Genomic DNA, 22441 nt, shown 5'->3' on the forward strand with positions numbered 1-22441 from the left:
TTCAAAAGTTGAGCTATCCACTTTACCAGAAGCACCATTGGTTATGGCGTGTTTTGAACCCCCTATATGAAGATGTAATAGAAGAACTACGTCAATTACTACTACTGAAGCTTGCCTTTCGTGCTGAATGTTGATTTTAGCTAGTATCCAGTCGGATTCCAGGCCCATCCACTTATCAGTCTACCTTCGACTCCAGCTCTATGTCGGAACGCTCATATAGACGAGATAATCCCAATGTGAAAACGTCACAGCTACATGCCGTGAACATGAGATTTAAACGAGTTGCATCTTATTTGATGATACCACATAGGACGAATGAAGTATTGAAGGTGAGCGGAGGAATGAGGCCGAAAACAAAAGCGGGGACGGAGCAACGGCATCCCGGAGTGCCGTGCACTGTTTTTCTCCCGACGTCATCGAAAGCAAAGAAATGAATGGAAAACGGACACCAAGCGTCACGCAGGACAATTGCGGGTTCTCCACGACATAGGAAAATGGACTACCGGTGCTGGACGTGCTAGCGGAATCTGTGCACGAGAGTCTTACCCCACGTTTCAAGATCCAGTTAGACGTTCTGGCGTGCGCTGCACTGCGCTAAGTCAGCTGCGATGTCCTCCGGCAGCGAGGACTGGTTAGGAGCAGGAGGGGGAGCGGCCACCGATGATGATATACACACCCAGCGGCCGAGATACGCCTCCGGAAATAACGAAAACTTGAATGAAGACGCAGACTACAGCATGATAATGTCCTACCCCGCCGAAGAAGAGGACTACTACGCCTTGCTAGGCCTCCGCCGGACTCCCACCCCTAGCGACGCGGAGATCCGCTCCGCGTACCGTAATCTCACGCTCAGCTTCCACCCGGATAAGCAGCCTGCGGAGCTGCGGGAGGCTGCGGAGCGACACTTCGCGCGAATCCAGGAGGCTTATGAGACGCTGCTGGACCCGAAGAAACGGGTTGTATATGATCTCCTTGGGGCGGAGGGGGTGCGGAGGGAGTGGGGAGCTGGAGGGGCGATGGGAAGGGGTGGGGAGGCGGAGAGTCAGATTGGCGTGAGAGCCCAGACTCCGGAGGAGTTTCGGGGGTGGTTCTTGGAGACGATGAAGAAGCGGGAGAGGAAGGTGCTGAATAGTTTGGTCCAGAGTAGGGTGGGTTCTTTCCCCCTTGCTGCCTTGCTCAGATTGTTGCGTGATATCGTACTGACTGTGCCGTGGAACGGTAACAGGGCTCGCTGACCCTCGGCGTCGATGCGTCCAACATGATTGAGGTTGACGAGAATGCCGGGGAGGTGTATATCCATATTCCCTCTCCCAGTCTGTCTTCCTACGCTATCAGATACTCGTTCAAGGCGCCGCTTCCTACGCCGAAAGTTCTCTTCGGAAAAGAAGCGGATGAGGAGGACGACGAGGACGAAGCCCCTGATGGCAGATCGACCCAGCAGAAAGTCAATTCATATCAAGAGGCTCAAGGGCCTGAGATTACGTTCAATGCAGGTATCTCTGGCAATCTCCGGCGCTCTTTTCGTAAGATGCAATTCCAGTTTGAAGATGGGGAGACGATGACGCGAGCGGTATGTTCGGAGATGTACTGTCATCCGCAACCATGCCGGACTGTTCCCTAACTGTTCAGCAGGTTCCTCTACCCCTGTTCATTGCAGGAAGAGACATCAGTCTGGGCGCCGGCATAAGCCAACGCTTTGGAGATGTCGCGAGCATGAAAGGGATTCTGGCCAAGCGCCCTTTTGCATTTCTGCGAGACTCGGCGTTTGCGTTGAACGCGGCACTCCTGCCGACTCCGTTGTTGCAAGGAACCATTGCTACAGCAGTTCAGCCGATTCCCGGGACGAAACCATTCCAGATCAACACAAGCGCCATTATTGCCAACTCCATCCTGAAAACGCCACCCATACTTGCAATACAGGTGACAAAGGAGATTGGCGAGAGGAAGCACGCCTTCTGCTCTTGGTCCAGTGGTACCATCTCCTGGCCAAGTGTGCTGCAGGTCTTATTCAGCCCCATTGCCAACCTTGGGCTCGATACGGAGTCGGCGATATCAATGACTGCTTTCGCTCAGCCGAGTCAATTCCAGCTGGGATTCTTGTCCGTTCCCAAACAAAACAGGAATACAGTTGTTCTGGGTGACGACGAGGACCAGGCGGCGGAGGAGGATGATGACGATGAAGAGGAAGCTGAACTTAGACAGATCCGCAGGAAGGCGCGCAGCGAGGCAAATGCTGCCGAGTCTTGGCAGGCGGTGGTCACAGCATCACCTCAGGAAGCAGGACTGTCCTTCACCTATGCTCGAAATATCTTTAATGGCAAGTCAGCCAGCGAACTTGCTCGCTCCGAGTGGAGCTCCGAGGGCCATTATTCTTTGCCACCCGCGAGCGAACCTCGATCTGTGCGCGTTGAAGTCCGGAGCTCGGTGAATATGGACCTGTCCCTAGCCTGGAACATCTCCGGCACGCGCCAGGTTGGCAGGTTCACCCGCGTGGGGTTCGGAGTCGGTGTCCAAGGAGGCCGTGGCCTCGTCATGACAGCCTCCTGGAGCAGACTCGGGCAGAAGATCTCCCTCCCCGTTGCGGTCTGTCCGATGGATGTTGTTAATGCAGATGCCGCCGCGCTTGCAGTTATCTTGCCCTGGGCGGCTTACTGTGCGCTAGAATTTGGATATATCCGCCCGAGAGAACGGAGACAGCGCCGCCGCGCCATTGCTCGGCGGCATAAGCAGCTGAAGAGGTTGATTCCGAAAAAGAGAGCAGAAAGTCAGCAGGCAATCGAACTTATGGCCGAACATGTACACCGTCGGCAAGCGAGGGAGGAAAAGGAAGGTGGCCTGGTCATCACCAAAGCTGAATATGGCCATTACCCGTCGCCAAAGAGGTGGACAACTGACAGCGGTGACGCCGCTAAAGCTTTGGAGGTCGCTGATGTGACGGTTCCTGTCGCTGCGTTGGTGGACCACGGCCAGCTAGTGATATCAAAGGACACAGTCAAGGTCGGTATCATCCGGTGACGTTGCTATAAACTTCATTAACCGTTTGTTAGTTCCAAATTCTCGGCTTCTACGATCCCGCGCCTCTTCTGCCGAAGAAGCTGAAGATCTGGTATACGTATCGCGGAAACGAGCATTTCGTGGAAGCAAACGATTCAGAGGGCATTGCATGTCCTATGCGCACCCATCTAGTTGGCTGAACGCGTTTGATCTGCTTGATCTGATGATTTCCTTTGATCCCTCAATTTTCTCTTCTAAAATGTCTCTACTCCTATAATCGTCGCCTCTTCTCCCCTCTTTTCACCCTTATCTCGCTTAAACTATCGTTACCCTCAAGACCGCAAGGCTTGGCTTTTTTTCAATATGACCATATCATTTAGTGAGTACCATAGACATGTCACTGTCCCAACTGGACGGGATTGAGAGACTCCTCACTTTGTTTTGATGTGCTACATTGTACAATATCACAATTACATAGTTATAGAAGCTGTCAGCAAGAATAAAAGTGCATAATCAAACACGTATTGCTATAACTTCTGGCTATCAGTCATACCTCCTTGATTATGCAGGGCTCTACTCCATACCCAGTAGGAAATTCTTATGCAGGACAGCTATTACGGCAATCCACACGAGCCACTGACGCACTTCCGCCTGTTCGCCGCCAAACGAAAAGCAACCATCACCATCCAAAAGTTTGACCATCAACGTCATTCACCCTTACCACCGTGTCCCCCTTTCAACAATGACATCTGTTGCAGAGGGACTATTTAAGTCTTTACCAAAGCCGAAATATACCGGCGAGGATGAGGAGGTGCCTCAGCATGCCCAGCCCCGTGGTCCGCGGATCGTGGGCGCCGACCAGATTGATCAAAGTCAGATTGTTTTGAGGGTGGGTCGATCCGTCTCTACGCTTCAGGAATTCTTTTCATTTTACTTTTGTGCTGACTATCTTGGTTTACGATGTATAGAGAACCGGCCCTCCACCATATGGCAACCGTGCAGGATGGCGACCTCGAGCAGCTGAGGATTTCGGCGACGGTGGCGCGTTCCCCGAGATCCTGGTTGCGCAGTATCCTCTCGACATGGGCCGCAAGGGTACTGCGACGACATCGAACGCGCTCGCGGTGCAGGTTGACGCGGAGGGCAAAGTCAAGTACGACGCGATCGCCCGCCGGGGTCACAGTGAGAACCGCATCGTCCATGCTTCCTTCAAGGATCTGATTCCGCTCCGGCAGCGGGTGGATATGGGAGAAATCTCGCTAGACCGTCCGTCGGAGGAAGAGGTCCAGGCGCAGATGGAGAAGACCAAGAATGCGCTGGCGAGCCTGGTTGAGGGTGCTGTGGCGGCGCAGAAGCCGAAGAACGTCAAGGGTGGTCGGAGGGCAGAGCCTACGTTTGTCCGGTACACGCCTGCCAACCAGATGGGAGATACTACGCGGAAGAACGATCGGATCATGAAGATCGTCGAGAGGCAGCAGGATCCCATGGAGCCGCCCAAGTTCAAGCACAAGAAGATCCCCCGCGGCCCGCCCTCGCCACCCCCGCCCATTATGCATTCTCCGCCTCGAAAGCTGACGGCAGAAGACCAGGAGGCCTGGCGGATTCCACCTCCCGTATCGAATTGGAAAAATCCCAAGGGTTACACGGTCCCGCTGGACAAACGTCTCGCTGCGGACGGACGGGGACTACAGGATGTTACTATCAACGACAAGTTCGCTCAGTTTGCCGAGGCCCTATTTACTGCGGACCGACATGCCCGTGAGGAGGTACGGCTGCGCGCACAGATGCAACAGAAGCTGGCGGAGAAGGAGAAGGCTCAGAAGGAGGAGCATCTCCGCGCCCTGGCGCAGAAGGCTCGCGAGGAGCGAGCCGCCAGCAACCGTCGCGATTCTCGTGCGCGGTCCCACACGCGCAGTGCCAGCCGTAGTCCCTCTGCTTACTCGCGGTCTGCCACGCCCAGCGATGACGAGGAAGCGGCCCGGGAGCGGGAGCGCATTCGTCGCGAGCGCCGCCAGGACGCCGAGCGACAGCTGCGCCAGTCTCGCATGGGAACGGAACGACGGATCCAGATGATGGCCCGTGAGCAGAATCGTGATATCTCCGAGAAGGTCGCGCTCGGGTTGGCCAAGCCCACCCAGACATCCGAGTCCATGTGGGACTCTCGGCTCTTTAACCAGACAAGTGGCCTGCAGTCCGGGTTCAACGAGGATAATCCCTACGATAAGCCGTTGTTTGCCGCGCAGGACGCGATCAACAGCATTTACCGGCCTCGGGCTCAGCTGGATGTGGATGACGAAGAGGGAGCTGAAGGGGAGATGAGCAAAATTCAGAAAACCAATCGCTTCGAAGTTCTGGGCAAAGCCAAAGAAGGTTTCCGTGGCGCAGCTGAGGCTGAGGTGAGATTTTTTTCCCGTTCTTCCCCCCCCCCCCCTCCTCTCTCCTTTTTACTTTCTCATAGAAAACCTCTTTGGACTATTACTCTGTAATCAACCAACTCAGCTGACTTGATCCCTTCTCGCAGGCCCGTGACGGCCCCGTTCAGTTTGAAAAAGACACGACAGACCCCTTTGGCATTGACAGCATGATCGCCGACGTAACCGGGGGAGCCGGACAGAAACGCTACGGGATCCAGGAAGTCGAACGTGAGGATCGGGGGTCGAAGCGCGCAAGAGTCGATGATGATTAAAGCGTGTTCGCGTATTCGTACATCTTTTTTTCCGGGATCTTCTCACTTGTATTCTTGACTGCCACTTAATCGGAGACAGTTCATGCATTGCAGGCGTTACCAGTCGTTGTTGTTACGTTGTATCTACGAAATGGGAACCATATTTACTTTGAAAGGAGATCATTTGACGGAACTATTACTTTGTGGTTGCAGTTAACAAGGCAAGGAGAGGGCGATCGAAGCATGGGTAATCCTGCTGCTATCAACCCTCTGAATTTGAATAGAGAAGAACGAATACCAACACAGAGCTCGTGACACATCGCTTCCATGTTTGAGACTACAAACATGAACAGATCTACGCCCAAGTGCAGAAATGCAAATGAGGGAATTTCCCGACACCCTTTTTTCCCCTATCTCTGTGACGGTGCCGCGTTTTCCCTATCTGCACGGCTACATCATCTCCAGGGGAGCCAAAACTCGCCATCGATGGGGCCACGTTGGAGGAGTAACGGGGTAATGGAGCATAAACGCAAATGGGGGGAAGGGGGATGCTAATCTGGCGTCGCAAGACAGAGATAGATAGCTAGACAGATAGACAGCTGTAATTCTTGCAGACGACTCAGAACCACCCACCTGGCACTCACTAAGCAGCAACAGGGATGGGCCGGATGATCGCCCATGAGGGTTGGATGATTGGCCAGTCGCCGACCAGACCATAGTATCATTGATGCGAGTGACAGAAAGATACCAGTTCGTAGGATTGGGGAGGAATGATCATCCGACTCGGCAAGCCCGTGCGAACCTTACGGTTAGCCCGTTAGCTCGAATAGTACTCCGTAGAGAGTTTTGAAACACCGATCGGATTGACCAACAACAACAAAAAAAATTCTGATTGAAGCGCTTCAAGCGCAAAAGGTGCGGGGATTGGGTTGGATTGGGAAATATGACGGTCCAGCTGCATCTGCATCGCGCATTGAGTTTCAGGGTGAGCTTGAGTGAGGAGGTGTACAGACTAGACACTAGGCAGTTCAGGATGCATCCTGGTTGCCGGCGCAGAGTATTTTTTTTTCTTCTCTTTTTCATGTAGTCTATGTAGTCTAAAGCATTGAGGTGGCGCCATTAGGAGACATACGTGCTCTGTAGTCCGGAGTAGATAGTCTTGTAGAAGAGGACTCAGGAGGAATAAGTTTGACTGCTAGAGCACTGACTCCACCTTGTTCAAATGACTGTGTCACGGTGACCCTTTTGGTGACGGTCTCGCTAAATAGAACGACTTCGTCTGTCCCGAGCTGTCGGAGCTTTACCCTAAACAGATCGAGTCCTCTAATGGACTGAGTATCCGCAAGTCGTTTGTCATCGTCACTTTTGAAAGAATGGTGGAGGGGACAAGCAGTTAGCCCATCTCCTTCCTGACCTCATCCATTGGCTTGCCACAATACCACCGTATGCAGGATTGATTGCTGGATGTGTACTCCGTACTATGAGTATGTATGCGAGAGAAACAGCAAATGGATTAAGAGCAAGCAAGTGTGGTGGTGCCTGACTAGCCACCTCACAAAAGTTACAGAACCCTGCAAATCGAGCAGAGAGGGAAGACGAAAAGTGCGGGGAGCGGATGATCAGGAAGACCAGCAGCCATTCACCGTCAGCTGCTCCCTCGAACCGTGCGCTGGGAGGGGGTCATAACGCATCGTTTTATTCTGACCTTGCACTTTCTTACTCCTCTTAGTACATATTTAGTTATCATCTAGGATTTTATTTTATTATTCCTGGAGACCGAGATGACCCCCCCACTGTAAACTACGGAAGCAGCGCCTAGCGCGGGGTGGCGATGGATGCAGATTTGCTGGTCATCGTGGGCATGGTCATGGCTGGCAAATAATAATAATAATAATTCAATAGATAATGGCTCTGATAAGCAGCCAGGGTGGAGCCACAAAAGATGGAGATAAAGGCTACCCTTTTGACCTACAGAACGACGTAGAGCCACTTTCTTGACCAGTCACTGCTGAGAATCACCTTGCAGAGGGTTATCATTGAGGATAAAGAATCAAATCCCATTCCCGGTATATCTGCGGAGTACTCGACAGTGGAGCTTCCTTCCTAGGAGAAAAAGAATAAGACTTTCTTTGCTTTTTCCTCTCAACTACCTCCTTTGCTTCCCCATATTCTTCGGATCGCTTCTCTTCCCAGAGAGTCAGATTCAACATTCCGTACTCAGTCCAGTGCGAACGTCGACTGAGGGTGGCAAGAATCAACTGGCGTTGAAGCGAAAAGAAGAAGGAAAAAGGAAGTACCTTGCGCGCCTTACCTTCGCCCGAAAAGGAAGGCGACTTTTGAGTCACAACCCCAAACTGGATATACATCTATCCATCCATTCTGTCCTTGCTCCTCTCTTCCTCACAATCTATATATCATCGATTTGCGCATTCGATCCTACTCCCATTGTCAGTCTCAATTTGAAATAACGCCGTCAACATCGCGGCATTCTTGCGTGCTGGCTCTCTTTGATCCTATCATTTCTCCGAACAATGGCGTAACTCCACTCTCCGCAGACCAGAACAATGAAGACGCAGGGCTTCGGGCGATCAAGAACATACAGGAGGAAAAAGAAACGACTACTCCATTGATGTCTGTCGCGCTTTGTTCCATGGAATCTGGTTTTTACTCGGATCTATATTTATACCTGTTTCTTCCATTGTCGTTTGCGTCCCAGTGACATTGTTGCCTATTGCCCTCACATCACCTGTACTGTCCTCTGAGACAGCCTCATCGGTACATCTTCAAACTGGCCTTTCCATACCTATTGCCTTTTCTTGGTGGATCTTCTTCCAACTGTGTACCTGCGAGTCCGAATTCGCTCTACTTATACTTTCAAATCACCCGAGGTCTCACATAACGAGTACCTCACTTTTCCTTTGGATCTAGCTTGTGGAAGACCGAGCATTGGATCCTACGAAGCAGCTTATTGATATCATTTATTATCTAATCGAGAGCAATGATGGATCATTCACTGTCTCTCATCTCGGCCCACGTTCAATTTATGGTAAGCCTCCAGCTTGCTGTCCATCAATCATGCTATCCATCTTCCGTCAAAGATGATTCGTACAGATTACTATTGTGAAAGGCTTGTTTTACTAACCACAACCATCGAGGCACAGGACGACCGACTGGCTCTGGTGCATATACCATTGGATCTCTACCCGTATTTCTTAACTCCGATTCTACAGCTCCTCTTCCACGAGGTACCCCCCGTGGACCAGAATCATGCGGAGGACCTGAAGAATGGCTCCAGAGATGGCCTCAAGCATGCGCAGCCGGCCTTCTTGAATTTCTCCATCACCCCGGTAGAATGCTCCATCATGTGCCCCAGGCAGCTTGCCAACAAGTACTTCGCCCCCATGATCGATAACTTCGTTCAGAATCATGCCTCTCCCCAGAGCCGCCTGTCCATCAGTCAGGACGATTTCATAGCCATGCAGGTGTACGGCGAGGGTCTGGAAGCTGGCCAACGCGTGCTTGAGTTGACGAGTCCTCTAGCGATGGCAGGAATGTAGGAACCTCCCCGAACTCTGTTCCGTTGATATGACGATTGCTGACTCTTATGCTCGTAGTTCTATCTTCTTTATCTCCACTTACTTTTCCGACTACATCATTGTGCCTCTGCGTAGTAAAGCTCAGGTCATTGAAGCGTTGGAGAGGCGAGGATTTCAGTTCGAAATCACCACCGAGGCTTTCATAAATCATAATCAGAGTCAGTACAGCGGCTATAGCAGTCCGGTTTCATCTCGTTCCGCGAGTAGTCTTGGTTCTCCGCCGGCAACTCCTCCTCCCTCATCACTTGACGAACTGCAGGGACGAACCTTTGCCTCCCTGCGGAAGAACCACATTGTGCCGTCCGTCGATCGATCTCTCCGCTTGGTGCAATGTGCGGCCCATCACCCATACAGCAGTGATGCTAGCTCAATATCAATCCTCCGTACGGCACTGACGACGGCACTGGTTGTGGACAGACCACGCTTCCTCTCACTCACTCTGACGGCTGCCGACCCTGCAGCGTCCCTCCTGTTGGAACAGCGACTCCTACCCCGATTCTTGAATGATGGTACCTCGTCTGCCGAGTCTACTGATGAGACAAGCCTGCTTCTGGGTTCCAAGGAAGACGTCCTCGTCCCTATCACGTTGGATCTACGCAAACTCCCTCTCGAGGCCACCGGTATTGTTTGCGGTGTTGCCAGTCGATTGGCTGATGCTACACATGGCGCCTGGGATGAAAGCACCGAAGCATCGACCGTGGCTTTGTCGCACTCTTTTAACGGTATCTCCTCCTTTGAAAGCTCTCTCAATCGCTACTTCTCGTCCAGTGTGGACTCTGGGGGACCAGTCAGGCCCCCTGCTCAGAACCCTACGCACCGAACACCCAATGGCGATCTGTCGACACCCTCAACCCATCATCTGCAGCCAGACCTCGACACATCTCTGGAGGCCGTCGAGATCAGCTTCCTTAGCACTGCACGTGCAGGGACAATCCTTGTCGGTGAACACGAACTGCATCGGGCTATGGATGCGCTCGAGGCCGAAAGCCATGAACCCGACCTGCCGGCTGGTGTGCTCGAAGTGTGACCCTTGCTTTAGTCACATCCATGTTGCCGTCTCCAGCCATTCTTGTGGTCTACGGTCCTCGAAGATGACTGCTCGGCGAAACTTAAAAAAATATACACAGGAAAAATTACGACAGCTGCATGATCAAAAAAAAAGGGAAACAAAAAAGAGATAGCCTCAATGCGTTGACTTTTGGTCTGATTGACTGCAAAACTGCAAATCGGTGTTTCGGAACGGTTGGTTCAAAAAGGTTTCTGGTGTTAACAAAGTGTGTTAAAATCATGTTACCCCTGTTGGATGGGGTCACAGTGCATCTTGGTTGGTTCTTGTTTTGGCACGAGAATGCATGGTTACTGTATAATATCAAGCTCACCTGCAAAGAAACCCTACTCAGAAAATACCCCTCGTGGAAATGATGATATTGTATGAAGGATGCGCGGGTGGACAAAAGGCTATTTACTTCCTCCCCCTGTCCGTCTAAGGTACAGGCCCTACTAATGCATAATGCAAAGTGAAATGGAAGTTAATGCCGTCCAGTAGGCGACCAGAATGTCAGATATCGTACGATCCATTTCAACTTGAAACATATGATATGGTGCCAGATGGCTTCAGCAAACAACCGCCACGAGGTGCAGCAGTATCAGTGACGTCTCAGCATCTCTGGAACCAAGTCCAGTTTGGAATGGCGCAATCGCGCAGTAGCTATCTCGTACAAGCTGAAAGTCCGCCCACTGGAAACTTGACCGGTGGCGGGATCTGACACGTCATCATGCACCCTCATTATTGGCCCATTTGCCATGTATGCAACACGGCGCATGGTCGAGGCCTACCGGACCACACTCGTGGGATGAATAGCCGTGAAGAGACTTTCCCCTTGCGAAGGCTAACGAGAAGCATGCCGATGCCGATATGCAGCATGCACCATGCGCTATGCACCATGCAGCGATATGTGCCGGCGGATCAGTGGTCCAATAGCATCTAACCAGGTCGACAGGTCCATGTAGCTCTGTTTGCAATGTGGTGTTGAGCTGAGTGCTGATTGCGTGCGGGACAGAGGTTGTATACTACGGTGTCTGGCTGCATGATCCGAAAGGGGATTGTTTCGCATAAAGTTCTGGGCGTTTCTGGGCACGAAGACGGACTGCTGGTTGACCTTGCAGCTGACCTTGTTGATTTGTTTGGTGTGCGGCCGGCGTCTGGAGCTGGTGCTGTTGGAGGCTGGCTCCGGTGGATCTGGGTGCATCCGGATTGCAGGCTATTAAAGACTTTTTCCGTTCAGGATCCACGGAAGATAGGGAAGGTAACCCCCGTGCTATCCAACGAACTGGCTGCTGGCGATGTCACAAAAAGCTCCCTGGTTGGCCGCAATGGTCTGGATCCTCTTCTCGTTCAGCCGTAGATTTTGACGGTGCCTGCAAAGAACCATTGTTAGCAGACTAGAAATACAAGCGCAAAAGTTAACATGTCGGGACTTACCATCGGAGCAGCCCCCAGCCCAGCAGCCTCCTTTCTCATTCCACGCTACGCAGCTAACAACCTTCACTCCATTCCCCGCTCGGACAGTTGCGATAACCTCTCCACTAAGCACATCCCAGGCAAAAACATGAGCCTGCGGTGACGGATCTCCTTTCTCCGACTCACTGCCACTGAGAACGACAGCGTCTCCCTTGGCAAAGACCGACCGAATCCTAAGTTCGCTATTGCGATACGTTACCCTCGCACCAGTAGTGCTTTGCTCGAGACCCTCCTCGCCCCCAAAAGCCTTGAGAAGCTTGCCGTCTGCCCGATCCAGCATCCGGATCCGGCTGTCGAGTGTAGAAACCAGCAGGGCATTACCGTCCGCAGAGCACCGGACACTCGTCACGGGGTGAGCAAGGACGTCAACAGTTGTCCGGCCCATGCGGACATCGTAGATGCGAGCGCGGCCATCGTAGCTTCCACTTGCAATGGAATACGTCGGCATGTGTACGTGTAGCGAGGAGACGGTATCGCCGGCCTCAGTGAGGGTCTGGATAGGCTTGTGTGATTTGGACCGGGTGTCCCATAGATTAATAGTTGTATCTGCACTGCCTGAGAGAAAGGTCAGAATGCCGGATGCTTCTACTACTGAACAGACAGGAGTGACCGAAGACGGGCTCTTACCAGATACCACCACGGAATCGCCCTCGCCAGCAAATTGTACGGCCTCGACCCTGGCGTTATGTCCGGCCCATCGCCGCGTAGTTATCCCTTGTTCGACGTCCCACAGAAATACCTGGCGGTCTCCGCCGACGCTTGTAAATCGCGCATTGTCTGCTGCGACAGCCACGTCTAGGACTGAGTAACCGTGCGCCTCATACTTTTGGATCGGGGAAGTCGTCTCGTGACCAGTAGTAGAGCTGTTCGGGATGGCACGCGAGAGGTGAATGGCGCGATCAGAGGAACCGGTGAGGACATATGTGCCTGGATAGCTAGAGAAAGTAACCGCATTTACCGGTCCTGAATCTGATTAGTCGATGAAGCGCGTGGCCAGGGGACGGAGCAGAAGCTCACCATTGTGCGTTTTGAGAGTATGGACAAGCTTCGTGGGAAATTGTTTTGTTGCAGGCATTGATGGCTCAGATTTTTCTGCGTAAGATAGGGATGAAGGACAACGGAGATGTAGATCTTTAAGTGACGAAGGTTCTCGCCTTTGGAAGTAAGAATTGCGGAGAGACTGTTATTTCCGCTGCAGAGAGCTATGTCACCTCGAACCGACCCGCTCATGCTTGAAGAGAGCCCCACCAGATAAAGCTTCCTATATAGTGGCTCTAAGGTATGACCAAACTCTGAACAAAGATTAATTCAGTATTGACACGCTACTGAATACAAATGGGTTAATATCAAGGATGTAACGAGATCATCGCTAGCTACCAGCGGCTAAAGAAATGATACAGCATAAAAAAATGCACCAGTGGAAGACAGCGCATCAAACGACCTAGATCAAATATGTTTGTCCCCCGAATGCTGAGAAAAAACCAGGCCGAAAAGAAACTCGAGGGGTAATCAAGAATAGACAATATTAATCAAATCGAAGCAGTTTTCCTTTTTCCACCGCGCGCTCAAAATCCGTCGCCGTACCCAAGGTGCCCGAGAGCAATCTAACGGCGTCCGTGACTCCGGGTGGTGGAGCCCTGCAGCGCCTCGATTTCTTGCTCTAGCGCTTTGATTCTGTATTCAGTCAGCATTGTCTCCATACTTCTCTATGGAACAAGAAATGTAAGAAGAGGTGCACATACGCAGCGTGAGTGGCCTCCAGGTCCTTGTTGAGGCGGTCTCTCTCGGAAATGAGCTTCTGCTCCCACTGGCGGAATCGCTGCTCTTCGACCTTGACCTGCTCGGTGAAACGCTTCCGCAGAGCCTCCTCCTCTTCCTTGAACTTAGGGTTGTCCAGCTTTCTCGGTCTGGCCTCGCCGAACTTTCTTGTTTCCATCTGCTGTGCGCGGTAGGCTTCGTAGTGCTGCTCCTCGGTGGTGTGGATGAGATCAAGCATGTGAGTGCGTATCAGGATAGAGCGCAGCTTCTTGAAGTCACAGTGGTCCTCGTTCTCGACTTCAGCAACACCCCAGGCATATTGGCGACCCTTTACTACCCGGTTGTCGTTGGTCTTCACATCTTTCTCGGATCCAATTACAGCGAAGGGCATAGCAGCCATCAGACTGCGAGCGTGCGCGGCAGCGTGCTCGTCGTCCTCTTCGATAGGAGGGGTGTAGATCTTGATGCCTTGAGCTTCGACAACAGCTTTGACCTAAAACAGATTGGGAGAGTCAGTATCTACCAGTGGGGGAGGCCATTTATCCGGAAGTCTCACTCTCTGCTTGAAACGGGCAAGATCAGTAGGGCTAAGAGTGTCGGCCTTGGCAATAACGGGAATGAGGTTGACTCGAGAGCTCAACCGCTTCATGACCTCAATATCAAGAGGCTTCAAAGTGTGGCCCGTGGGTCTGATGAAGTACAAGCAGGCGTGAACACGCATATCGATCTTGTCTGTGCGGCGGGGTTGCTGCTCTTGAAGCATGTACGATTCGTGCTGGTCATCAAGGAACTCGATAATTGGTTGCCAGGAGTCACGGTTGTTGACATAGTCGCCGAAGCCGGGGGTATCAATGACGGTCAGGCGGACTGTACATGGCCGAATTAATACATAAGTAACCTTTCACGGGGGCAAGGAATCAAAAGTTAACCTTTGAAGAACTTCTCCTCTAGCTCTGCCTTAGTGATCTCGATCTCAACCGTCCGGTCGATCTGCTTCTGATGGCGACGCTTGTGATCGGCATAGTTCTTGATGGTGGTCGAAAACAGGGTGTTGATAAACGTGGTCTTTCCCAATCCCGATTCTCCAGCAACCTATACTCCGGTATCAGTATACAGCTTCCTCTCGGCGGGCTAGCTCGAGACGCACCATAATAGTGAAAGCCGCACCCCGCTTAGCGACAATCTTGTGTCTGTATAACTTCGGTTAGACTTATCCACGCTTTATTTTTCGGCAAAGTTGCGTGACAGTTGGTACACACCGCTGATTAGGAAGCTGTTGTTATAAGAGCTAGTTAAAATCTCTTCTTCCATTCAATTCCATCCCCAAAGTATTGATTCAGCACTTACGTTGGCAATGCCAATAGGGGAAGCAGTCTCCGAAGTCGTGGCCATGATGTGAAAAGGGGAAGATAGATGGAGGTGAAATCGGGCGAGAAGAAAACTGATTGATTGAAATTGACAACAACAACTGTTGCGAATCAGAAGTCAATTAATTAAGACGACCTAAACAATGAGGAAAAATGCCGTCGAAAAGGGACTGTCTCTCTTTCACTGTCTTAAGAGTAGTAGTAGAACGTTCTCCCTGGTATGGATTGGTCTGGTATGGTTTAGAATTGGCTGTTGCTGCCCCTGAATCACGGACCCGGTGGAGAAGCAAACACCAGCAAACAAGCAAACGTGACCTTTGGGCCCCGGATAGCACTAGTACTTATTCGAGCAAGCGTCTTCGGCCTCGGATTAACAAATGATCAGCTCCCTTATCGCCCGTTTAGGAAGACGAGTTTTTTGAAGATCGACTCCAGGCGAAGACTGAGAAGCTACGCACGCTTATCAGAGACAATGAAGACAGATTTCAAGGCGAGTTTCTTTCCTTTCCCCTTGCGACCGCAATTCTGACTCAATCGCAGTTCTCCAACCTTCTGGGGACGGTATATCGCAAAGGAAATCTTCTCTTCACTCCCGATGGAAACTGCTTGCTTTCCCCAGTAGGCAATAGGGTCACAGTTTTCGACCTTGTCCAGTATGTTCGGTCTCTTACATGCTATGGTATACTCGTCGGATCTTTTGAGCTGATTGAATGGCCCTGCTGAAGGAACACATCATACACACTTCCATTCTCCCATCGCACCAATATCGATCGTTTAGATCTTTCGCCCCGCGGCAACCTTCTGCTCTCCGTTGACGAGAATGGTCGTGCTATCTTGACGAATTTCGTTCGCAGGATTGTAATTCACCACTTCTCCTTTAAAGGTCGAGTCACTGCGCTCAAATTTTCGTCAACGGGTCGTCATTTCGCTGTCGGAGTGGGAAGAAGGTTGCAGATCTGGCACACACCATCGACCCCGGGTACCGATAATAACGGAGAGATCGAATTCGCACCCTTTGTTCTGCACCGAGATCTTGCCGCCCATTTTGATGTCATTCAGGATATTGAGTGGTCCAGAGACTCACGCTTCCTCCTTACCGCATCCAAAGACCTCACAGCACGGATATGGAGTTTAGATCCGGAAGAGGGCTTCGAACCCACCACCCTGGCCGGCCACCGTCAAGGCGTGAAGGCAGCCTATTTCACAGCGGATCAAGAATCCGTAAGTCGAATCGAAATATTTACAATTTCCCTTGCTGACATCGTCCAAGATCTACACAATCAGTTCGGATGGAGCTCTTTTCAGGTGGGAGTACGTGACTAAGAAAGATCCGGATACGATGGAAGATATTGCCGAAGCTCGTTGGCGGATTGTCAAAAAGGATTACTTCATGCAGAACGATGCCAAGGTTAACTGTGCTACTTTCCACGCCCCCTCGAATCTCTTGGTTGTAGGTTTCTCCAACGGCCTTTTCGGCCTGTACGATCTGCCGGACTTCAACCCGATCCATCAACTGAGGTATGACTCTTGCTACCTGATTGTGAACTGTGAGGCTGACTAGTTTTAGTGTTTCTCAGAGTAATATCGATTTCGTGACAGTCAACAAGTCCGGTGAGTGGTTGGCTTTTGGCTCGTCGAAGCATGGTCAATTGCTCGTGTGGGAATGGCAATCAGAGTCCTATATCTTGAAGCAGCAGGGTCACTTGGATTCGATGAACGCTCTTGCCTACTCCCCAGACGGGCAAAAGATTGTTACTGCCGCGGATGATGGAAAAGTAAAGGTCTGGGATGTCAAGTCCGGCTTTTGCATTGTCACATTCACCGAGCATTCGAGCGGAGTCACCGCGTGCAAGTTTGCCAAGAAAGGAAGCGTTCTATTTACCGCATCCCTGGATGGCTCAGTGAGGGCATGGGATCTCATTCGCTATCGCAACTTCCGAACCTTCACTGCACCATCCCGGACGTCTTTCACCTCTCTCGCCGTCGACCCAAGTGGTGAGGTCATTTGTGCGGGGTCACCGGATTCTTTCGATATCCATGTGTGGTCAGTACAGACAGGACAGCTCCTTGACCAGTTGTCCGGTCATGAAGGGCCTGTGTCGTCTCTCGCGTTCGCGGCAGACGGCAACCATCTAGCTAGCGGCAGCTGGGACCGTACTGTCCGAGTATGGAGCATTTTCGGAAGGACGCAGACTAGCGAACCTTTGCAGCTCATGTCAGATATTCTGGATGTGGCATTCCGGCCTGACGGGAAGCAGGTTGCCGCATCTACTCTTGACGGTCAGTTGACCTTTTGGTCTGTGGATAACGCAGTCCAGGAAGGAGGCATTGATGGTCGTCGCGATGTGTCCGGCGGCCGCAAGATGGGCGATCGTGTGACAGCCGCGAACTCAGCAGCAACCAAACATTTCAACTGCATCACATACAGCGCTGACGGCTCTTGTATCCTGGCTGGAGGCAACAGCAAGCACATTTGCCTGTACGATGTGAGGTCGGGCGCACTGCTGAAGAAATACACAGTCAGTGTCAACACTTCTCTGGACGGCACCCAGGAATTCCTGAACAGTCGTGATTTGACAGAGGCTGGCCCTCGAGGTCTCATTGACGAGACAGGCGAAGCCTCAGATCTGGAAGATCGCATTGACCGCAGCCTTCCCGGCGCGAAACGTGGCGATGCTGGAACGCGTAAAACTCGACCAGAAGTGCGTGTCACTGCAGTCGACTTCTCCCCAACCGGGCGTGCATTTTGTGCCGCTTCGACGGAAGGTCTTCTAGTGTACAGTCTCGACACCGAATTTGTCTTCGATCCGTTTGACCTTGATCTCGATATCACTCCCACCACTATCCTTGCCACCCTTGATGCTGCTAAGAAGGCGCACTCCATGAACACAGCAGACGATGACAATACGTTTTTGAAAGCACTAGTCATGGCTTTCCGTCTTAACGAGTCGAAACTGATTCGCGCTGTCTATGAGGCTATTCCACCCTCAGAGATTCCTCTTGTGGTGCGCGCACTGCCAACTGTCTACCTTTCTCGCTTCCTGCGATTCGTAGCCCAGTCCGCTGAAGAAACGCCTCACCTGGAGTTCAACTTGCGGTGGATTGAATCTCTCCTGAGCATCCATGGTCGCTACTTCAAGGATAATTCAGGCACGCTCGCAACAGAACTGCGTGCCATACAGCGTGCTGTTGATGACATTCGGGAGAACTTGAGGAAGTTGACGGAAAAGAATTTGTACGATCTCAATTATCTCCTCTCGAAACCGGTACTTGCAGACAAAATTAATGGCGTTCCGAAAGCCATTCAAGATTACGATGCGATACTCGTGGACGGCGAGGATGCGCGCATGTCTGATGTAGATGGAGATGATAGGGAGGGGGAATGGGTTGGCCTTGAATGATCTCACTCACGTCGTCTTGTACCTATATACACTTCATTTGCCCTTCCTCTGGCATTCCTCATCTTCTCTTCTTGCATCTGCGTCTGGCGTTCGATTGTTTTGATATACCTGGAGAAGGGAGCAAGTAAAAGTCCTGGAGTCTTTTGTATGGCCTGTTGTTCCTCGGATAGCATGAGCTAATAGCCATATCCGTTTAAATAGAATATTGATGATCTAGCAAGCTCGCCCTTGGACATTTGTCCTCCACAACGTTCTCATTCAATAGCACCATAATGGAAGGTAATGGGCCGACTTTCACCTATGTTCCCTGTTAGGCGGATATTCCCGTTAGGGACTTCACATAACGAAATATGGCGTCTGGTAACTGCATATCTCTCACAACATTCACTGCTCCGGAGTTTCCCAGCTTTCTAAATCCTTTCATTAGCGGGTCTCTCCGTGGTCGACCGTTCACTCATTCACACTGTCTCGGTTGCTGCGCATATAGAAATACTCTTCGCTATCAATGCATCTCGCGAGCTTCTCTCTTCTTACCTCCATCACCCTACACCACTACTGTGCTCATAATACTCCCATAACACTTCACAATATCGATCAATTGCTGAATGGAACATCATTAGCACAGCGCCGCATCCTCAGATTGTCAAGTGCCAAGTTGTCGGTCATGGCTGATCAGGTGCTCGAACTGCCTTGTTGGCCATTTGCCCTACTGCTCTCCTCGTCTCTCTATTTCTTCCATTACCCACCAGGCGAGACCTCAGCCGAAATCCCAACTGTCAGATTCAGTCGCTTCCTTCCAGGCTTCATTAACCGGCTCATGTTCATTTTCGTGGCGCCTTACCTGATAAAGTACGGTTATGAGAAGGTACCTACCTGCCTTTCCGCTCACATCTGTCATTCTCAAGCTGACCGAACTTGCAGTACAGAGATCAGCCCTACCGTATCCTCAAGGCAGATGGCGACTTGCTTGTTTTGCCTCCAAAGTACCTTCCGGAGATTCGTCACTTGCCTCCTTCCAAACTTAGCGGCGTCGATGCGCAATTCGAGGTATGTTGCCAGCTTCCTGACTGTATGAGGTAAGACTGAACTGACGCCTCGCAATAGAACATCCTTGGCAAGTACACTAATGTTCTTATTGATAGCAATTTGCCTGTGAAGACGGTTCACAAGGGTCTGACTCCAGCTATCGGTAAGTACCTGCTTTGTGTACACCTGCTTGAGTGTCTTACGGCTGACGAAAGCCAACTTCAAGGCCGAGTTCTTCCTCGTCTCCTCGATGAACTTCAGTTCGCATTCCAGGTTGAAGTGCCTGACTGTGATGGTATGTCCCACTCAATTCTCATGAGCTAGGTAAGCACCAGACTGACCACCGCTACAGATCGCTGGGTCCCTGTCAACCTCTACGACATGATCCTGGGCCTTGTCACACGGGCTACTTCTCGCGTCATTGTTGGAAAGAACATCTGCCGTAACTCACAGTGGCTGGAAACAGTCACCAGCTACACGGTCAATCTCGGGGTCACTGTTATTTTGCTCCGTCCATTTCCCAACTTCATGCGTCCATTAGTTGCCAAGGTGCTCCCTAGCGTCAAGAAACTCCGCACTCAGCTGCGCTTCGTTCAGAATGAGCTTTTCATCCCGATGATCTTGGCACGTCGCGAGGCCGAGATCAATGGTCCTGCATATCAGAAGCCGGACGACTTTCTTCAGTGGATGATGGACCTTGCAGAGGATGACTTCGATAAAGACCCCGCCAATATCTCTCAGATGTTGCTGATTGTGATGGCTTTGGCGGTTGTCCACACAAGCTCTATGCTGATGACCCATGCTATCTACGATCTTATGATTCGACCCGAGTACATTGAGCCTCTTAGGGAGGAGATCCGCGGGACTCTGAAAGACGGATGGGACAAGGTGACTCAGGCTTCCTTCGCCTCTCAGCGTCGCCTGGACAGCTTTATGAGAGAATCACAGCGTTTTAACCCCACTGGGGAATGTGAGTGCATCCACTTTCATCTGCAATCTTATGCTTCGTTATGCTAACAATTTGCCTCTGTCAGTGTCTACTCACCGCATGGTTATGGAGACGATGGTTCTTTCTGATGGCCTGGTTCTTGAGAAAGGCACGCATATCTGCTTCCCTTCGAAGCCTATGGGTATGGATGACTCTATTATTGAGGATGCTCTTACCTTCAGGGGATTCCGTTGGTGTGAAGATCCCGAAGCAAGAAGTACGAGCCTTGTTAGCATCAGCCCGTCAAACATGCATTTCGGCTACGGTAGACAAGCCTGCCCTGGCCGTTTCTTCGCTGCGAACACGAACAAGGCAATCTTGGGTCGCTTGATTGCAGACTACGAGTTCAAATTTGAGGGCGACAACAACAAAAGACCGAGGAACCTCACCCTTGGGGAGCAGATTATGCCCAACATGCACACCAAAATCCTTCTTAAGAAGAGGGCCTTTGTTTAATAGGGAAAGACTGGAGTTATGGCAGAGGTTTTGGGTTTTCACTTGAACGTATGGTATGGTGAAGGAGTTTTCGAGGAAGGATAGATGGTCAGGCTGGATATTGCTTTTTGGTTTTTGAATTTTTGAATCTCCACTCATTTACTGGGCGCCTATGGGCACTGGCATCTCCATTATTTTGTTTATTTTCCATGCTACCTCTTGCAGACGAAGAAAATACAAATGAAACATCTGATTATCTCAGCTATCCGATCCAGTATATCAGATATCAATATGTGAAGAGGTATGTGTAAAATAGCTAAAAGATAGCCACCGCATTAGGAGGACTGGCTACGCCCCCAGGAACCTGTTGATATAACAGCGATCTTGTCAGTAAAATCCCTCACCCACCATTCTAAAACACAACATAACAACCTCACTCACCTTCAATGGCACACTCGACAGGAAGAAACTCCACCGATTCATCTTCGCACAATACTCCGCCACTTTCTCGAGATCAAAATACTCCCCAATCGGCATCCCCCAGCCAGCCAGCAACCACTGGTGTAGCTGGAACTCCGGCGGACCTTGAGGGCCCGCGATGGGTGAAGGCTCGAAACTAGGCGAGTCACTCGCTACGGCAGCAAACTGATTCTCCCACAGCCAACGGAGAGTAGCCTCTCCGGCCTCAAGACCTGCAAATTGAGGCGTTTCACGCTGAGAGATGGCCAGCTCTTCGTCCGGGGAGAGCTTGTCGTAGGCGGCTGTGAAGCCTGTGCGGAGGAAGAGGATATCTCCGGGGCGAAATCGGATGTCGTTTTCTTCGACGATCTGCTTGATTGCAGAGAGGGGGATCTTGGTTGTGTTGAAAGGGCTGAGGGGGATCGAGTTCTTCGTTGCCCATGAGGCGTAGTCAATTAGCACGCCTCTTCCGACAATCCCGCCGTGCTTGACCCATGCTAGAGGCTGTTAGTTGGAAGTAAGTCGAATTATATATGGCAGACTTACCGTCAATGCCGATCACAGGGGAGATTTTCAAGTCCTCCAGTGAATGCCCATTAAAGTAGCGCTTGTGTCTATGGTTCCCTGCCGCACAATCCGTCTGTCAGCCTACTCCTCTTCCTGGCATCGGCGTGTCGGTGCTCAGGGCACAATCTAACCATAATGCCTAAATCCATCCCATTGCGTGCTACACTGCGTATTGAAGACAAGGATATCATCATTGACAATCCGTGGCGCCTTGTTTACCAACTCCCGTGCAAACGGCTTGCGCCCGAAACTGGGGTTTTTGATTCGGTCGAGTGGCAGATCAAGCGAGAATCGTACGCCGTCTCGAATCTCCTCTGCTGCTGCCCTGCGCACTGTCTCGGGAGTGAGAAGGTTCAGCATCCCCAGCTCGTTGTTCTTCCCAAATAGACCCCATGCGTTCCCTGGTGGTCCTGAGGGGTCGATGGTGAGGTTATCAAAGGTGGGTAGAGGGGTTACAGATGCCATGTCCCTATACTTTTCAGGAATACGACGCAGATGATTATAGAAGTAGACATTCAACTGAGTGAGGAAGAGGACTGCAATAATAGACGATGCACCATTTTCCATATCTCCCCGCATCTAGGAGCTACCCCAAAGATACTCCAAATATCCGGTTGGTCGATTGTTCCCACTACGGGTGCGGATATTTCTCCACGTCCCCAGC

General features: G+C 51.3%; 8 protein-coding genes across 8 annotated transcripts; 5 read left to right on the plus strand and 3 right to left on the minus strand.

Moving 5' to 3' along the window:
- Positions 1 to 396: 396 nt before the first annotated feature.
- On the plus strand, positions 397 to 3518 carry AFUA_5G03040 (J domain-containing protein). The gene is made up of 4 exons (XM_742946.2): positions 397 to 1148; positions 1226 to 1570; positions 1633 to 2997; positions 3048 to 3518. Exons 1-4 carry the CDS (start codon positions 609 to 611, stop codon positions 3192 to 3194), a joined length of 2397 nt encoding a protein of 798 aa, XP_748039.1. The 5' UTR covers positions 397 to 608; the 3' UTR covers positions 3195 to 3518.
- Positions 3519 to 3665: 147 nt separating this feature from the next.
- Positions 3666 to 7184, plus strand: prp45 (SKIP/SNW domain-containing protein). The gene is made up of 3 exons (XM_742945.2): positions 3666 to 3883; positions 3963 to 5390; positions 5516 to 7184. The coding sequence occupies exons 1-3, from the start codon at positions 3737 to 3739 to the stop codon at positions 5678 to 5680; spliced, it is 1740 nt and encodes a 579-aa protein (XP_748038.1). The 5' UTR covers positions 3666 to 3736; the 3' UTR covers positions 5681 to 7184.
- A 1573-nt stretch (positions 7185 to 8757) lies between these two features.
- Positions 8758 to 10282, plus strand: AFUA_5G03060 (ACT domain-containing protein; the record flags this gene model as incomplete). The annotated part of the gene is made up of 2 exons (XM_742944.1): positions 8758 to 9212; positions 9274 to 10282. 2 exons carry the CDS (start codon positions 8758 to 8760, stop codon positions 10280 to 10282), a joined length of 1464 nt encoding a protein of 487 aa, XP_748037.1.
- A 1291-nt stretch (positions 10283 to 11573) lies between these two features.
- AFUA_5G03070 (WD40 repeat domain-containing protein) lies at positions 11574 to 13003 on the minus strand (the record flags this gene model as incomplete). The annotated part of the gene is made up of 2 exons (XM_742943.2): positions 12794 to 13003; positions 11574 to 12739 (listed from the first exon to the last, which is right to left on the minus strand). The coding sequence occupies exons 1-2, from the start codon at positions 12849 to 12851 to the stop codon at positions 11574 to 11576; spliced, it is 1224 nt and encodes a 407-aa protein (XP_748036.1). The 5' UTR covers positions 12852 to 13003.
- A 46-nt stretch (positions 13004 to 13049) lies between these two features.
- aspC (septin CDC12) lies at positions 13050 to 15183 on the minus strand. Its single transcript, XM_742942.2, has 7 exons — positions 14882 to 15183; positions 14794 to 14807; positions 14682 to 14724; positions 14464 to 14626; positions 14091 to 14401; positions 13519 to 14027; positions 13050 to 13450 (listed from the first exon to the last, which is right to left on the minus strand). The coding sequence occupies exons 1-7, from the start codon at positions 14924 to 14926 to the stop codon at positions 13381 to 13383; spliced, it is 1155 nt and encodes a 384-aa protein (XP_748035.1). The 5' UTR covers positions 14927 to 15183; the 3' UTR covers positions 13050 to 13380.
- Positions 15184 to 15337: 154 nt separating this feature from the next.
- Positions 15338 to 18537, plus strand: AFUA_5G03090 (snoRNA-binding rRNA-processing protein PWP2). The gene is made up of 5 exons (XM_077804738.1): positions 15338 to 15391; positions 15442 to 15554; positions 15627 to 16122; positions 16172 to 16419; positions 16469 to 18537. The coding sequence occupies exons 1-5, from the start codon at positions 15374 to 15376 to the stop codon at positions 18300 to 18302; spliced, it is 2709 nt and encodes a 902-aa protein (XP_077660876.1). The 5' UTR covers positions 15338 to 15373; the 3' UTR covers positions 18303 to 18537.
- A 270-nt stretch (positions 18538 to 18807) lies between these two features.
- AFUA_5G03100 (cytochrome P450) lies at positions 18808 to 20814 on the plus strand (the record flags this gene model as incomplete). Its single annotated transcript, XM_742940.2, has 5 exons — positions 18808 to 19167; positions 19224 to 19349; positions 19407 to 19623; positions 19681 to 20298; positions 20363 to 20814. The coding sequence occupies 5 exons, from the start codon at positions 18808 to 18810 to the stop codon at positions 20770 to 20772; spliced, it is 1731 nt and encodes a 576-aa protein (XP_748033.1). The 3' UTR covers positions 20773 to 20814.
- A 231-nt stretch (positions 20815 to 21045) lies between these two features.
- AFUA_5G03110 (uncharacterized protein) lies at positions 21046 to 22399 on the minus strand. Its single transcript, XM_742939.2, has 4 exons — positions 21909 to 22399; positions 21757 to 21834; positions 21193 to 21707; positions 21046 to 21115 (listed from the first exon to the last, which is right to left on the minus strand). The coding sequence occupies exons 1-4, from the start codon at positions 22354 to 22356 to the stop codon at positions 21068 to 21070; spliced, it is 1089 nt and encodes a 362-aa protein (XP_748032.2). The 5' UTR covers positions 22357 to 22399; the 3' UTR covers positions 21046 to 21067.
- Positions 22400 to 22441: the final 42 nt, after the last annotated feature.

This window comes from Aspergillus fumigatus, chromosome 5, assembly GCF_000002655.1.
Source record: "Aspergillus fumigatus Af293 chromosome 5, whole genome shotgun sequence".
Taxonomy (NCBI): Eukaryota; Fungi; Ascomycota; class Eurotiomycetes; order Eurotiales; family Aspergillaceae; genus Aspergillus; species Aspergillus fumigatus.

What these genes read in the sequence shown, in the direction of transcription:
- AFUA_5G03040 (XM_742946.2), top strand. Translation starts at nt 609, where the DNA reads ATGTCCTCCGGCAGCGAGGACTGGTTAGGAGCAGGAGGGGGAGCGGCC. An exon ending in ATAGTTTGGTCCAGAGTAGG is followed by an intron (nt 1,149 to 1,225) that starts GTGGGTTCTTTC and finishes GAACGGTAACAG; the next exon opens with GGCTCGCTGACCCTCGGCGT. An exon ending in TATCAAAGGACACAGTCAAG is followed by an intron (nt 2,998 to 3,047) that starts GTCGGTATCATC and finishes ACCGTTTGTTAG; the next exon opens with TTCCAAATTCTCGGCTTCTA.
- prp45 (XM_742945.2), top strand. Translation starts at nt 3,737, where the DNA reads ATGACATCTGTTGCAGAGGGACTATTTAAGTCTTTACCAAAGCCGAAA. An exon ending in AAAGTCAGATTGTTTTGAGG is followed by an intron (nt 3,884 to 3,962) that starts GTGGGTCGATCC and finishes TACGATGTATAG; the next exon opens with AGAACCGGCCCTCCACCATA. An exon ending in GTGGCGCAGCTGAGGCTGAG is followed by an intron (nt 5,391 to 5,515) that starts GTGAGATTTTTT and finishes CCCTTCTCGCAG; the next exon opens with GCCCGTGACGGCCCCGTTCA.
- aspC (XM_742942.2), bottom strand. Translation starts at nt 14,926, where the DNA reads ATGGCCACGACTTCGGAGACTGCTTCCCCTATTGGCATTGCCAAC. An exon ending in AGAGGAGAAGTTCTTCAAAG is followed by an intron (nt 14,402 to 14,463) that starts GTTAACTTTTGA and finishes GGCCATGTACAG; the next exon opens with TCCGCCTGACCGTCATTGAT. An exon ending in CTGGAGGCCACTCACGCTGC is followed by an intron (nt 13,451 to 13,518) that starts GTATGTGCACCT and finishes GACTGAATACAG; the next exon opens with AATCAAAGCGCTAGAGCAAG.
- AFUA_5G03090 (XM_077804738.1), top strand. An exon ending in ACAGTTTTCGACCTTGTCCA is followed by an intron (nt 15,555 to 15,626) that starts GTATGTTCGGTC and finishes GCCCTGCTGAAG; the next exon opens with GAACACATCATACACACTTC. An exon ending in AACCCGATCCATCAACTGAG is followed by an intron (nt 16,420 to 16,468) that starts GTATGACTCTTG and finishes GACTAGTTTTAG; the next exon opens with TGTTTCTCAGAGTAATATCG.
- AFUA_5G03110 (XM_742939.2), bottom strand. Translation starts at nt 22,356, where the DNA reads ATGCGGGGAGATATGGAAAATGGTGCATCGTCTATTATTGCAGTCCTC. An exon ending in GGATGGATTTAGGCATTATG is followed by an intron (nt 21,835 to 21,908) that starts GTTAGATTGTGC and finishes ATTGTGCGGCAG; the next exon opens with GGAACCATAGACACAAGCGC. An exon ending in TGTCGAGTGTGCCATTGAAG is followed by an intron (nt 21,116 to 21,192) that starts GTGAGTGAGGTT and finishes TTATATCAACAG; the next exon opens with GTTCCTGGGGGCGTAGCCAG.